Below are 13,099 nucleotides of genomic sequence, written 5' to 3' on the forward strand. Positions count from 1 at the left end.
CTTACAAACAGCTGTGAAGAGAAGACAAGTGAAAAGCCAAGGAAAAAAGGAAAGATATAAGCATTTGAATGCAGAGTTCCAAAGAATAGCAAGAAGAGATAAGAAAGCCTTCCTCAGTGATCAATGCAAAGAAATAGAGGAAAACAACAGAATGAGAAAGACTAGAGATCTCTTCAAGAGAATTAGAGATACCAAGGGAACATTTCATGCAAAGATGGGCTCGATAAAGGACAGAAATCGTATGGATCTAACAGAAGCAAAAGATATTAAGAAGAGGTGGCAAGAATACACAGAAGAACTGTACAAAAAAGATCTTCATGACCCAGATAATCACGATGGTGTGATCACTCACATGGAGCCAGACATCCTGGAATGTGATCTCAAGTGGGCCTTAGAAAGCATTACTACGAATAAAGCTAGTGGAGGTGATGGAATTCCAGTTGAGCTATTTCAAATCCTAAAAGATGATGCTGTGAAAGGGCTGCAATCAATATGCCAACAAATTTGGAAAACTCAGCAGTGGCCTCAGGACTGGAAAAGGTCACTTTTCATTCCAATCCCAAGGAAAGGCAAGCCAAAGAAGGCTCAAACTACCACACAATTGCACTCATCTCACATGCTAGTAAAGTAATGCTCAAAATACTCCAAGCCAGGCTTCAGCAATACGTGAACCATGAACTTCCAGATGTTCAAGCTGGTTTAGAAAAGGCAGAGGAATCAGAGATCAAATTGCCAATATCCACTGGATCATTGAAAAAACGAGAGTTCCAAAAAACATCTATTTCTGCTTTATTGACTATACCAAAGCCTTTGACTGTGTGGATCACAATAAACTGGAAAATTCTGAAAGAGATGGAAATACAGACCACCTGACCTGCCTCTTGAGAAATCGGTATGCAGGTCAGGAAGCAACAGTTAGAACTGGACATGGAACAACAGACTGGTTCCAAATACGAAAAGGAGTACGTCAAGGCTATATATTGTCACCCTGATTATTTAACTTATATGCAGAGTACGTCATGAGAAATGCTGGGCTGGAAGAAGCACAAGCTGGAATCAAGATTGCCGGGAGAAATATCAATAACCTCAGATATGCAAATGAGACCACTCTTATGGCAGAAAATGAAGAAGAACTAAAAAGCCTCTTGTTGAAAGTGAAAGAGGAGAGTGGAAAAAGTTGGCTTAAAGCTCAACATTCAGAAAACGAAGATCATGGCATCTGGTCCCATCACTTCATGGGAACTAGATGGGGAAACAGTGGAAACAGCGGCTGACTTTATTTTGGGGGGCTCCAAAATCACTGCAGACGGTGATTGCAGCCATGAGATTAAAAGACGCTTATTCCTTGGAAGGAAAGTTATGACCAACCTAGATAGCACATTCAAAAGCAGAGACATTACTTTGCCAACAAAGGTCTGTCTAGTCAAGACTATGGTTTTTCCAGTGGTCATGTATGGATGTGAGAGTTGGACTGTGAAGAAGGCTGAGCACCGAAGAATTGATGCTTTTGAACTGTGGTGTTGGAGAACACTCTTGAGAGTCTCTTGGACTACAAGGAGATCCAACCAGTCCATTCTAAAGGAGATCATTCCTGGGTGTTCATTGGAAGGACTGATGCTTAATCTGAAACTCCAATACTTTGGCAAACTCATGTGAAGAGTTGACTTATTGGAAAAGACCCTGATGCTGGGAGGGACTGGGGGCAGGAGGAGAAAGGGACGACAGAGGATGAGATGGTTGGATGGCATCACCGACTCGATGGACATGAGTTTGAGTAAACTCCAGGAGTTGGTGATGGACAGGGAGGCCTGGCGTGATGCGATTCATGAGGTCACAAAGAGTTGGACACGACTGAGCGACTGAACTGAACTGAACTGATACCTGCAATGAAAGTGAATGTACGTGAGAGTCGCTCAGTCGCGTCTGACTCTTTGCGACTTCACAGACTATTACAGCCCATGGAATTCTCCAGGCCAGAACACTGGGGTGGGTAGCCTTTCCCTTCTCCAGGGGATCTTCCCAACCCAGGAATCGAACCCAGATCTCCCACATTGCAGGTGGATTCTTCACCAGCTGAGCCTCAAGAGAAGCCCAAGAATACTAGAGTGGGTAGCCTATACCTTCTCCAGCGGATCTTCCCAACCCAGGAATCGAACCGGGGTCTCTTGCATTGCAGGCGATTCTTTATCAACTGAGCTATCAGGGAAGCCCTAAACCTGCAATGAGTTCCTAAAAATATTACAGAAAACAAGATAACATCCATAACAGTAATAAAAAGTATAAAGAACCTAGCATTATCCTAATCAAAGGATGGGTAAGCTTGACATGGATAATTTTTTTTGATACATTCTTTAAATTGTATTAAAAGACTACAGAAAAACAAGGTCCTGTGGTTTAGAATCCACCTTCCAATGCAGCAGATTAGCACTCAATCCCTGGTAGAGGAACTAAGATTCACATGCCATGGGGCAACTAACCCAAGCACTGCAACTACTGAGCCCATGAGCTCTGGAACCACTTGTCACAACTAGAGAGAAGCCTGTGCACAGCAATGAAAGATCCCATATGCCACAACTAAGACCCAATGTAGCCAAATAAATCAGTCAATTAAATAACTTTTTAAAAGACACAGAAAAGCTGACTAAATGATAAGCACATCATTTATATATAATAGGGATGGAATGATGTAACACTGTAAAAATACTGTCATGCATGCATGCTTAGTCACTCAGTCGTGTCCGACTTTCCGGGACTTCATGTACTGTAGCCCGCCAGGCTCCTCCGTCCATGGGGTTCTCCAGGCACGAATACTGGAGTGGGTTGCCATTCCTTCTCCAGGGGATCTTCCCAACCCTAGGATTGAACTTGGGTCTCCTGCATTGCCGGCCTATTCTTTATCATCTTAGCCACCGGGAAACCCTCACATATAAGGCTTTACTCCATTCAGTTTTGTTTTTTTTTTTAATATATAAATTGTTGAAAGATCCAGCTTCATTTTTGGCTATATAGTGAAGTAGATTTTCCAGAACCATCTGCTAATTCTTCCTTTTCCTTCTGATTTGTAACATTATTCCCAATGTTGAGAATAATGTTACAAATGTTACTCTCTTGCAGAGAGTCAAGACACCACTGAATGATTAAACATGCATGCTTATATGTGAAAGACAACATTACAAAGTTACTATGAAAAAATACATAAGAATATCTTTATGATCTATGGTGAAGGATTTATTTTAGAAAGACCCAAAATCTACCAACCATAAGTCAAAAACTAATTGGTCTGACTCTATCAGAACTAAAGAAAGGACTACAAAGTTAGTAAACGGCTGACAGTCTAGGAGAAAGGATTTCCAGTACCTAAAACCTACAAGGGGTTACTATTGAGAACTTCTACAATCACAAGAGAAAATCAGAAAATTCAATTGAGAAACAGGCAAACGGGCTTCCCGTGTGGCTCAGTGGTAAAGAATCCACCTGCCAAAGAAAGAGACACGGGTTCAATTCTCGATCCAGGAGGATTCCATGCGCCACGGAGCAGCTCAGCTTCAGTGCCACAGCTACTGAGCCTGGGCTGTAGAGCCCGGGAGCCGCAACTCCTGAGACCCCCTAGAGCCTGTGCGCGGCCGCAAGAGAGGCCACTGCACTGAGAAGCCTGTGCGCTGCCGCTACAGAGCCCTGCTCTCTGCAACTACAAAAAAGCCCGCACAGCAATGAAGACCCACCACCACCGAAAACAAATAAACAAGGAAGTAAAAGAAAAACAGGAAAAGGATGTAAACAGGTAATTCACAGGAAAACCAATCTGAATGACTGGTAAATATACAAAGAAATTCTCCATCTTACTGTTTGTCAGAACAATGCAATTAAAATGAGGAGCATCTGTCTATGGACACCAAGGGGGAAGGGGGTGGGGGGCAGATGAGTTGGGAGAATGGGATTGACACATACATACTATTATGTATAAAACAGGTAACTAATGAGAATCTACTATATAGCACAAGGAAGTCAGTGCTCTGTAGTGAGCTAAATGGGAAGGAAATCTTAAAAAGAGGGGACACATGTATACATATAGGTGATTCAGGGCTTCCCAAGTGGTGCGAGTGGTTAAGAATCCACCTGCCAATGCAGGAGGCATAAGATAAGCCAGTTCGATCCGTGGGTCAGGAAGATCCCCTGGAGTAGCGCATGGCAATTCACTGCAGTATTGGTGCCTGGAGAATCCCCATGGATAGAGAACCTGGGGGGCTACAGTCTATAGGGTTGCAAAGAGTTGGACACAACTAAAGCAACTTAGCATGCACACACACAGAGCTGATTCACTTTGTTATATACAGAAACTAACAACACCGTAAAACAACTATACTTTAATAAAAATTAATTTTAAAAAATGAGAAATATCTCACATACTTAGAGAGTAAGAAATATCAAGTGCTCAGGAGATGTTAGGAAGCTGAAACTCCAAACACTGTTGCCGGGAGTCTAAAGCTGAATATCCGTTCTGGAGAGCAACATGGCACTGCTCCATGAAATTATGTAGTCCATGGATACATGCATGGGATCCCATTCCTGAGTGTACGGTTCAGAAAAATTCACACCCCAACCCATAAGGGGACAAAACAAAGCTGTCCTTTTTTAGAGTGATAAGATATTGTAAAGGTAACTGTCACTAGGAATACCAATTATTACCATATTGTCTTGTGGATCACAACAAACTCTGAAAAATGCTTCAAGAGATGGGAATACGAGACCACCTGACCTGCCTCCTGAGAAATCTGTAGGCAGGTTAAGAATCAAGTTAGAACTGGACATGCAACAACAGACTGGTTCCAAATTGGAAAAGGAGTACATCAAGCCTGTATATTGTCACCCTGCTTATTTAACTTATATGCAGAGTACATCATGAGAAATGCTCGATTGGATGAAGCACAAGTTGGAATCAAGATTGCTGGGAGAAATACCAATAACCTCAGATATGCAGATGACACCATCCTTATGGCAGAAAGGGAAGAAGAACTAAAGAGACTCTTGATGAAAGTGAAAGAGGAGAGTGAAAAAGTTGGCTTAAAACTCAACATTCAGAAAACTAAGACCATGGCATCTGGTCCCATCACTTCATGGGAAATAGATGGGGGAAACAGTGGAAACAGTGTCAGACTTTATTTTGGGGCTCTAAAATCACTGCAGATGGTGACTGCAGCCATAGCATTAAAAGACGCTTGCTCCTTGGAAGAAAAGTTATGATCAACCCAGACAGCTTATTAAAAAGCAGAGACATTACTTTGTCAACAAAGGTCCGTCTAGTCAAAGCTATGGTTTTTCCAGTAGTCATGTATGGATGTGAGAGTTGGACTATGAAGAAAGCTGAGCACCAAAGAATTGATGCTTTTGAACTGTGGTGTTGAAGAAGACTCGAGAGTCCCACGCAAAGCAAGGAGATCCAACCAGTCCATTCTAAAGGAAATCAGTCCTGAATATTCATCGTAAGGATTGATGCTGAAGCTGAAAATCCAATACTTTGGCCACCTGATGCAAAGAGCTGACTCATCTGAAAAGACCCTGATGCTGGAAAAGATCGAAGGGGGGAGAAGGGGATGACAGAGGATGAGATGGTTGGATGGCATCACCAACTCAATGGACATGAGTTTGAGTAAAGTCCGGGAGTTGGTGATGGACAGGGAGGGCTGGCATGCTGCAGTACATGGGGTTGCGAAGAGTCAGACACAACTGAGCTACTGAACTAAACTGTCTTTCAGCAACAATCTACCCTTTACTACTCTGAACTATGATGCTGCAGTTGGGACTCTAGAAGCTACAATTTGAAGTAATAGTGGAAATCCAAGTGGAAATGGAAATTTTAAGCTCTGCATATTGTTATTTCTCTCTGGGGGTTCCCAGGTGGCTCAGCGGGTAAAGAATATGCCTGTAATGCAGGAGAGCAAGAGATGTGGTTTGATCCCCTGGCTGTGAAGATCCCCTAGAGGAGGGCATGGTAACCCATTCCAGTACTCTTCCTGGAGAATCCCATGGACAGAGGAGCTTGGTGGGTTGCAAAGAATCGGACACAACTGAAGTGACTGAGGATGCATGCACACGTGCATTGTTATTTTGCTACTAAGTCTCTCTTCCTGTATATCTTTCCTTTGACAAATAAGTTCAAAAAAAATCAGAAATTTGATACTAGTTAGGGACAGAGGGATAGAGTTCTATCACTCTCTACAGGTGCTACCTTTCTGATTATTCTAAAAAGGAAATGCAATGATGTCTCTCCTCTGTCAAAAACTTTTGATGGTTTCATAATACATTTGGAAAAAAAAGAAAGTCTAATTGCCTAAAGCCTGGCCTCTTCCTCTCGGTCTCATCTAATCCACTCCACCACTCTCGCTCTCCTCCAAGCCTGAGACCTATTGGCTAGGGACATTGGACCTGAGGAACAACATGGTGGTAAGTTCCCTGGGTTTTCCTCTGGTCTTCTATGTTCCAGACTTGGAACTAAAGAAGTTGGAAACTAGAAAGGCCAATGTACACAGATGTAAAAAACAACAACCAAGGCCTGCTCTATCTAGCCATAAGACCAAGAAAGGGGTAGCCTAGCAAGAAAGAAAACTTTTAGACAATAACCACTCTAATCCAGCCAAGCACCTCAGAAAAAAATGTGGCTCCACTTCCACCATCAAAAGTCAGGTGGGAGACAAGGACTCCCTGACAGTGCTAAGGAGCTCCCTCTCCCAGTACAGTGTCAGTGGAGACCACTTGGGAGATCTTGGACTCTGCTTCCCCCAAATCTAGCAGTAATGATGCATATCCACCCTGACCAGTAGTGTGGTATCCGTGGAGGACTACTGGGGAACGCAGACCTCAAGCCCCTAGTGGCAGTAACAGGTGGAGAACCCTCTCCTTTTTCTTACTGTAGCAGTATCAAAAGAAGCCAGCTCAAAGAGAGGCTTAAATAAGAAAAGCAGAATAGTACAGAGGAAGCTTGCAGGGCCCATGAATAACATCCAGAGTCTCATACTGTAATACCCAAAATGTCCAAGTTTCAACTAAATATTGTTTGTCAAACAGGAAAATCTCAACCTGAAAGGAAAAAGTCAATCGATAGATACCTAAAACAAGATGAGATATTAGAATTATCTGACAAAGTTTTAGAAGAGCCATTGTAAAAATACTTCAACAAGCAATTAAAAACACACTGGGAACAAATGAAAAAATAGTCTCAGTAAATAAGCAGAAAATAAAAAGAAAAATCAAACTGAAATTTTAGAACTGATAAAATACAATAATCAAAATAAATGCTCAATGGATAGACTCAACAGCAGAATGGAGGGGACAGAAAAAAGTCTCGGTGAACTGGAAAACCTAAGATAGAAACTGTTCAATCTGAACACAGAGAAAACAGACTGCAAAAAAAGAAAATGAAGAGAGCTTCAGGGACCCATGAGACTATAATAAAAGATCTAACATCCACATTATTGGAGTCTCAGGAGAGGAAAAAATGGCAGGATTGAAAAACTACTAAAAAAAATAATAGTAACAGTCAAAATCTTCCCAAATTTGCAAAACACATAAGCCTAAAAATTGAAGAAATTGAATAAACTCCAAACAGGATAAACCCAAAGAAATCCACACTAAAGACACATCACAGTCAAATTTCTGAAAGGTAATCAGGTTAGATCTCAGTTAACTCCTAATTATCCTTCAGTATTTTATTTACATTAAGCTCTCCTAATACGCTAACCTATTGCACATTGTACTTTTCCTCCAAGACACACTGCATTTATAATTACTTGTTCCATGTTCGTCTTCCTCACTGGATTTCATGAGGGAGGGGTTTGATCACTGTTAAACTCACAGCACTTAACAAAGCATCTACCAAATACAAGTTGCTCCATTAATATTTGTTGAATAATGAATAAATAAATGATTCTTCTTCCAAACAAGTCCTGTCTTAACGACCAATACATTTTGTCTTTTTCACAAAACTGTTCCAGAGACTCACCCACCTCTTCATCAGCTGTGATTGCTTCCAAGTTGGCCTGCTCTTACCTTATTCGTTTGTAAAATTCTTGCATGAAATGCAGCTGGCCAGGCATGAAGCAACAGGTAAGCATACGAGCGAATGGCATAAGCTGGAGAATATTCCCAAGTCTGAAACCCCTTCCCATAGATGAGGTAGTGTGTCTGAAAATACAAAATGAATGGATTCAGGGTTATACTGGCCAAAACTTCTTATTAAGAGGATGCAGGTAAAGTTTCTAAGCAAAAATATTAACTAGACCAAGGTACATAAAAATGCTGAAATTGTCAACAAGATTTGCAACTAATGGATGGATAAGAATCAAAATGACCCAATCCTGATATATTAAGATATTATAAATCTTGTAAGACTATCATTTGGCCAACATGGAAAGCTCAGATTTTATCCTCAACTTATTTGTTTTTAAAAATACTCTTTAGACAAAACAGGAAAGCTCAACATCCTATATTTTCCTAACTACCTACACTAAGCATTTCTTTTTTATGCAAACTGTGATCAGAAAATTTCACCTCTGAATTTCCTATAAGCGTGTCCAACAGACTTATAAATGTATAAATCAAGAAACAGCAATATAAGCATAGTATGCAGTAACATTGTTTATTTTAGTAAACATCAGTAGAAAAAAAGCCAAAAAATTTAAAGAAAGTCGTTGCCTCTGGGGACAGGTGTTTGTACACAAGATGTAGAAAATAGAGTTACTGCTTTTCCTTTGCACTTAATATTTTTAAACTACCTCAAAGCATTACTTTGATTTTTAAAATGTTTTAAGAAAATTACAAATTATACTGTTTTGTGTCACTGCCAAATTCCTATATCCTTCAATAGTAGGTAAATCATCAGCTTAGAATACAGAGGTGAAAATAAAGTCATTTTACTAGTAGTCAGGAGGATGAGATGGTTGGATGGCATCACCGACTCCAGGGACATGGGTTTGGGTGAACTCCGGGAGTTGGTGATGGACAGGGAGGCCTGGCGTGCTGCGGTTCATGGGGTTGCTAAGAGTTGGACACGACTGACCGACTGAACAGAACTGAACACTTGTATATCATTTGTATCTTGATTAATAACAAGGACCCAAGCAGTGAAATTGAGAACAAAAAGAGAAAACTAAAGAAATCACCTACTGGTTCCCAGTAGTTGAATGTTTCATCACAGTCGGAGATGTTGCTCAGGAGGGCAGCACATAATCTTGCTGAGAGCAAACACTTGAAGGCAGTAGATCCTTCAGGTGCCCAGACTTGTCCGGCTTTGTTCCCAGATAACCTGCTCAGAAACACAAGTATGTGATAGGAAGGACACGCTAACTAGAAGAACTAAAACTAGACAGAAGGACAACACGGCAAGAGACACCAAAGCACTTGAGTTAGTCACCTGAAAGGGTGAACCGTTAATTGTTCTGCGTAGAGTAAGTGAAAAACGAATTAAGACCTTAGTCAACGTTAGTCATTACGTCCACTTCTTGTTTGGCATCTGTGACACTCTGCTTATCCCAAACCAACAAATCGTTCACTTGAAGGCCACAAGCTTTCGTTCGTTTTTTTTTCTTTTCCTGCTGCTGCTCCTGCTAAGTCGCTTCAGTCGTGTCCAACTCTGAGCGAACCTATGGACAGCAGCCCACCAGGCTCCCCTGTCCACGGGATTCTCCAGGCAAGAATACAGGAGTGGGTTGCCATTTCCTTCTCCCCTTTCTTTTCCTAACAAGGTCATTACTTTCCATGGCTTTTATTCATTTCCCGGTCTGTTCAAATGCCCAGAGGCTACTGTGTGCAAAGGACATCACCGTGTCCTCCAATTCCATTCGCTGACAGCTCCCTGGCGCAGTCTTAACCTGTAGCCCCCCAGTTTGGAGAGAGAGGAGGCTACTGGTGCTGAGAGTGCTGGGCCCCACACAGAAGAGTCAAGGGCCAAGACCCTGGGGGCACTGAAGCTGTGAGACAGCCATACAAGGTGCTCTTTGCTCTCTCCAACTAATCCTAGTCCTGGGGCGGAAGCCTCACAGACCTGCACTCCAGGTTCCTCCACTAGCAGCACGGGCCAGAGCTGGTGTGTGTGTGTGTGTGGGGGGGGGGGGGGGGGTCTCATCTAAGCCCTGGGGGGCGGTCTCATCTAAGGCCTGTGGGGGTCTCATCTGAGCCCCAGCGTGCACCCGGCCCGCAGCAGGCGCGGGGTGAAGCGACTGCGGACCCTTCCGCACCGCGCTGCCGAGACCCTGCCCGCGGCAGCCCCGCGCCGCCCGGCCACGCCCCCGCCGCGCCCGCACACCTACTCGGGCCGCGGCTCCGCGCTGCCCGTCTCTCGGCTGCACAGCAGCTCCCGCAGCTTGTCGGCGGCCGAGGCCGTGTCCCCGCCGCTGCCCCCGCTTCCCTTCAGGCGCTGCCGGGCCCCTCGGCTCGCCATGGCAAGCGTGGGAAGAAAAGGTAGAACTCCGCACCCTACGAAAGCGACGAGCGCGGAGACATTGCCGGGGCTGGCAACGGTGTCCGCCGAGGGACAAAAGACCTCGACATGCGCAGAAACGACCAAACTACAGCTCTCCTGGGCCAACTGGGGCAAATCCGAGTTAAGAAATGCAACGGTTATCCCTTCCACATAACTTGTAACTCTGGACATGCCTCCCTCCTCTCCCTAATTCTCTCTTCCTTCACTTCTTAGCATTCTTCACTCTCCTGCAAATACTGTCCTTCAGCATCCGTTTAAAAGAAAGCACAAATAGTGATTAAAACAACTCCACGTGGAATACATAGGCACTCAGTTAAAAATCATAGCACAGCCATCTATCAAAGAGAAAATTCTTTTAAGATCACTGACACCTTGTCCTCGGTATTTTGGCAAGTAATAGGGACAGCCTGTAGCGAATTAACTGCTTCAGAGAGACAAAGGGCTAATAGCAGAATACAGAATTAGAAGAAAAATGAAAGGCTAAAGAAATTCTGTGCAGCAAATTCAACAAGATGTCAGTTATTGCCATTGCTACTACAACACTGGCTTCCCTGGTGGCTCAGAGGTTAAAGCGTCTGATTGCAGTGCGGGAGACCCAGGTTTGATCGGGAAGATCCCCTGGAGAAGGAAATGGCAACCCACTCCAGCATTCTTGCGTGGAGAATCCCATGGACGGAGAAGCCTGGTAGACTACAGTCGACGGGGTCACAAAGAGTGGGACACGACTGAGCGACTTCACTTTCACTGCAATATTACGGTAAGCATTTACTGTGCTTACCATAAAGGATGAAATCATCCTTTTAAAATTTAATACAACCACCTTATTTTACCAAAAAGGAAACTGAGGCCCAAGGTTGCATAGCTAAAGAAGTGGTAGAGCCATATTCCACTCCAGGTCTCGCTACAAAGCCTGTGTTCTTCCAACCAGGAGACCAGGAAAAAGCTCTTAATTTCATGCATTCCTCCATAGGCACCTTGATGATACCGCACCAGTGACTCAGGGGTCATGCATCTGTTCCTGACACTGCCTGCTCCCCAAGTCGAAGAACTCTGTCCTGCCCTGTGGAGCTCTATACCAGTAACTAAAACAAGGTTATAGAGGGACTGAGAAACTTGACAGGATCCCTAGTTAAGACTTCATACTAAAAATTTCCAAGTATTAACAATGGAGACTGATCCTATTGCTTAATTTCCACACGAAATTATTAGTTACCAAATTCAGACATCCTAATCTAACTATATCTCATACATCCACCTCTTTTTCATTTCACTCTAGTCAGGCCCCTCCCTGACTACCCAAGATTACTACAATAGCGTCCTTACAGGGATCTCCCATCTCAAACTGATCCTGTGCAACACTGTCCAATTAACTTTCTAAAAAACTTCTCTGTGTCACTTCCTTAATCAAAGATTACCAGATTTTCCCTGTCCCCTACAAAATAAAACACACACTTCTTATTCCAGCATTCGTGGGCTTTCATGAACTAACTCCAGGTACAATCTACTTTTCTAATCTCATCTCCCACTCCTTTCTATACACACTTCATGTTTCAACTAACTAGCCTGTGAAGGACCCCAGATATTTCCTTATCTATACCTCTGCTTATGTATGCTCTCTGCCTGGAATGCATGCCCTCCTTGCCTAACAAACATCCCATCACATCCCTGTCCTTGTTTTAAGATCCAGCTCAACTGATTCGTCATCCAAGTGATGCCAAACCAAACGTGGGTCTGCCCACCTCCACAGAAAAATCAATGTACCAAAATTGGGCTTTGTTGAAACAAAGTACAGTGTTTATTGCAAGGAAAATGGGCAGCTCATGCTCAAAAGACCTAAACTATCCCAAGCCTTTAGGGGAGGTGTTTTAAACGCAAGGTGAGAGAAACAGTTGAGATGTTCATGATCAGCTCATGGACATCCTTGACTGGTTGATGATGACGTTAACAGGGTGGTATTTCAGGAGTCAGCCTCAAAAACCTCCTGGGGTCTATGTCCTGGCGATCAACACGCAATTAACTTCTTCCATCTGGTGGGGGTTTAGAATCAATAAAAGGATATGACTCAAAATATTATCTATAGCCCTTGAGGCAGAACTAGAGGTACTTTTTTTTGAAAGCTAAACTATTATTATCTCGCATGACTGATTTATTCTGGATATTCTCAATTCTTTCTCATTCCATCAAATCTGCTCTTTGGTGGACGTCCCTGGCCGCCCGTGGTGAAGACTCTGCGCTTCAACTGCAAGGGGCGTGGCTTCTACCGTTGGTCTCAGGAATTAAGACCCTACCTGCTGTGAGGCCAAAACAAACAAAAAAATAAACCTTTGGAACTCAGGAAAGGCCTAGGAGGCTAACGCTTTTCTCCAAACAAGAGGCGGCAGGCATGGAAGAGGTGGAGGGATCTCACCCCCAAAGACCCTGCAGGGTCGTGCTTGGTTTCATGCATGCTAAGCACTATTGGGGTTGGAAGAAAACTGTTAAGTCACATCGCCTTTCTTTGCATGCTCAGTCAATAAGTTATATACGACTCTTTGTGACCCCATGAACTGTAGTCCACCAGGCTCCTCTGTCCTTGGGATTTCCCAGGCAAGAATGCTGGAGTGGGTTGCCACTTACTTCTCCAGG

At 43.4% G+C, this 13,099-nt stretch overlaps 1 protein-coding gene across 3 annotated transcripts in view; it reads right to left on the minus strand.

Annotated features, from left to right (window-relative positions):
* The window catches only part of ALG9 (ALG9 alpha-1,2-mannosyltransferase), a 109,321-nt gene extending 98,811 nt beyond the window's left edge, over window positions 1–10,510 (minus strand). For 2 of the 3 annotated variants that reach the window (XM_027979190.2, XM_042232918.2), the window contains exons 1-3: window positions 10,302–10,510; window positions 9,160–9,298; window positions 8,044–8,178 (exon numbers count right to left, since the gene is read on the minus strand). In XM_027979190.2, the coding sequence (XP_027834991.1) occupies window positions 8,044–8,178; window positions 9,160–9,298; window positions 10,302–10,432 (405 nt within the window). In that variant the 5' untranslated portion in view covers window positions 10,433–10,510. Of the gene's footprint in view, window positions 1–8,043; window positions 8,179–9,159; window positions 9,299–10,297 lie in introns of all 3 variants that reach the window. The other variant, XM_042232919.2, reaches the window with a different exon arrangement.
* Window positions 10,511–13,099: the final 2,589 nt, after the last annotated feature.

The sequence above is a fragment of the Ovis aries genome, chromosome 15 (genome assembly GCF_016772045.2).
Source record: "Ovis aries strain OAR_USU_Benz2616 breed Rambouillet chromosome 15, ARS-UI_Ramb_v3.0, whole genome shotgun sequence".
In the NCBI taxonomy this organism is placed as follows: domain Eukaryota; kingdom Metazoa; phylum Chordata; class Mammalia; order Artiodactyla; family Bovidae; genus Ovis; species Ovis aries.